Below are 2,500 nucleotides of genomic sequence, written 5' to 3'. Positions count from 1 at the left end.
ATATATATATATATATATATATATATATATATATATATATATATATATATATATATATATCAATATATATATATATATATATATATATACATATATATATATATATATATATATATATATATATATATATATATTTACCTATATATATGTATATATATATATATATATATATATATATATATATATATATATATATATATATATATGGTGTAAAGTAAATCCGAAAATACACCCACCAGCACACACCACACCATGCGACAAAAATATACACTCCTCCGCACAGCACACAATCAAGGGATAGTCATCCTCCGGTAAGTCGGAGCCCGAGCCAGGTGGTTGGCGTGCGGTTAGAAAGTCGTCGCTGGAAGTCGCCTCGCGGAAGAGGAGGGAAAGTGGTCGGTTTTCTCCCTCAATCGCTGCTGCGCGGCGCGGCGGCTACGCGTGAGACTGGCCGGCGAGCGTGCAAGTGTGCGCGCGGAGGGAGTGCATTCCGCTGGGAAGGGTGTGTGCATGTGGCTGAAATGTTGCATGTGCATGGATGTATATATGCATGTGTGTGTGTGTTTATGTGTGTACACACATATACACTATATATATATATATATATATATATATATATATATATATATATATATATATATATATATATATATATATATATATATATATATATATATATATATATATACGAGTATAGTTACATATACATTTTCATTGTGCTTGTGTGTGTGTGTGTTTGTGTGTATGTGTGTCAGATATACATATACACATATATGTGTGTGTGTGCGTGTGTGTGTGTGTGTGTGTGTGTGTGTGTGTGTGTGTGTGTGTGTGTGTGTGTGTGTGTGTGTGTGTGTGTGTGTGTGTGTGCAATATATATGTAAATATATACTTATGATGAGGATGCTACTATTACTACTACCAATGATAATAAAGATGATAAAGATAATAGTAAAATGACGATGGTGATTATAAGAACTTTGACAATCGTAATGATAATTATAATAATAACAGGAATGATAATATTAATGATGGTGATAATAATAGCTGTAGTATCAATATTGATAATTGTTACTCTTATTATCATTACTATTATTATTATCATTATCTTCTTCGTTATCATCATTTTTGTTATTGTTATCATGATTATAGGTAAAACATTAGGTGTAACGACAATAATGATGATAACAGTAATAATGTTAATAATGATTATACTAAATCATGACGATTAACGATGATAACGGTAGTAAAGATAGTGATTCCATTCCTCAACTATAATCACTGATATTAGGGACGGACGTGGCTAACTATGCTAACCAAACTAAATAAGTAAACAAAGCCACTCCTTCCATTATGCGAATTTCACTAAAAAAAGAGAGACGGTTCGTGACGAAGCTTTTTTTCAAGTGTTAACGTTGTGTTACGTTGATGAAAAGTGTAAATGATTAATGAAAAGAAGAATTTAAAAGTTATCGATATTTTTTCTGTTTCTTCTTTTTCTACTTCGTTCTCATGCTTTCCTTTGTCGTCCCGCAATGCTTACCAGAGGGAACTGATTCGGAGGCGACGGGAACCGACTCTGGGACGGGCGGGGGCGTCTCGAAGGGGGCGCTGAGCGGACGTCGACGACCTCCTGCGTCTCCTCCTCGAACTGCTGCGGTTCCTCCGCCTGCTGATGAGGAGCGAAGGTTTCGGGAGCGCCGTGCGAGTCCTCAGCGGCTTCGGAAAGCTCGTGGTCGGGCTGGAAGAAGGGCGTAGGTTCGAGGCTGCCCCTGTCGTCGTCCCGGAACCGCTCGGGGCTCCGGCTCGGCCCCTGGACGTCGTCGGCGAAGAGCGGCCCGAAGTCGCCGCCCTCGTTGAACCGCACTTCCTCCCCGGAGAAGACCTCCTCCTCGTGCGGGATGAAGTTGGGGTTGTCGAACTCCGGACGCGGGTTCAGGGGCAGCTGGCCCAGAGTCTGTCCCTGACCCAGTCGGAAGTCTGGCCCGCCCTGGGGTCTGAAAGCGCCCGGAGGAGGAGGGGGAAGTGGTGGAGGTGGTCCTCGGAAACCTGGAGGGCCTCTGAATGGGGGCCCTCCTCGAGGTGGACCCTGGAACTGCCTGCGGTGTGGTGGGCCTCGTCTCGGGGGACCTGGCCTTAGCTGCCCCTCGACGGCCAGCGCCACCACGGCCAGTATCAGAAACGCTCGCATTCTGTGCTGCAAGGTAGAAAAAACAGGAGGCTAGTATCATTATAAACGTGTCTTTAAAACCCACTCTATGCCACCATTCTGTAATACCCCTCACCATATCACCAAGCTTTGGTTTTCCAAGTTACATGTATGTACTGCTGTTTGCCTATCACGCTGTTTCATTAACAGTTACGTATAGATTTCCAATTAGATTCCTGCGATATTGTAAGATAGGAGAACAGCACAAACACACAAATCACTACGCTCGTGTTCACCAGTTATCCAAAAAAAAAAAAAAAAATAGTTTAAACATATGTGAATAAATGTTCC

General features: G+C 41.5%; 1 protein-coding gene across 1 annotated transcript in view; it reads right to left on the bottom strand.

The window, feature by feature from the left end:
- Positions 1-2,197, bottom strand: part of LOC138862218 (uncharacterized) — a 5,054-nt gene extending 2,857 nt beyond the window's left edge. The window contains exon 1 of the mRNA XM_070123640.1: positions 1,544-2,197. Coding sequence (XP_069979741.1) covers positions 1,544-2,191 — 648 coding nt within the window. The 5' untranslated portion in view covers positions 2,192-2,197. The remainder of the gene's footprint in view (positions 1-1,543) is intronic.
- Between the last annotated feature and the right edge of the window lie 303 nt (positions 2,198-2,500).

Source organism: Penaeus vannamei, chromosome 7, assembly GCF_042767895.1.
Source record: "Penaeus vannamei isolate JL-2024 chromosome 7, ASM4276789v1, whole genome shotgun sequence".
NCBI classification, from domain to species: Eukaryota; Metazoa; Arthropoda; class Malacostraca; order Decapoda; family Penaeidae; genus Penaeus; species Penaeus vannamei.
This window is presented reverse-complemented; position numbering and strand designations above follow the sequence as displayed.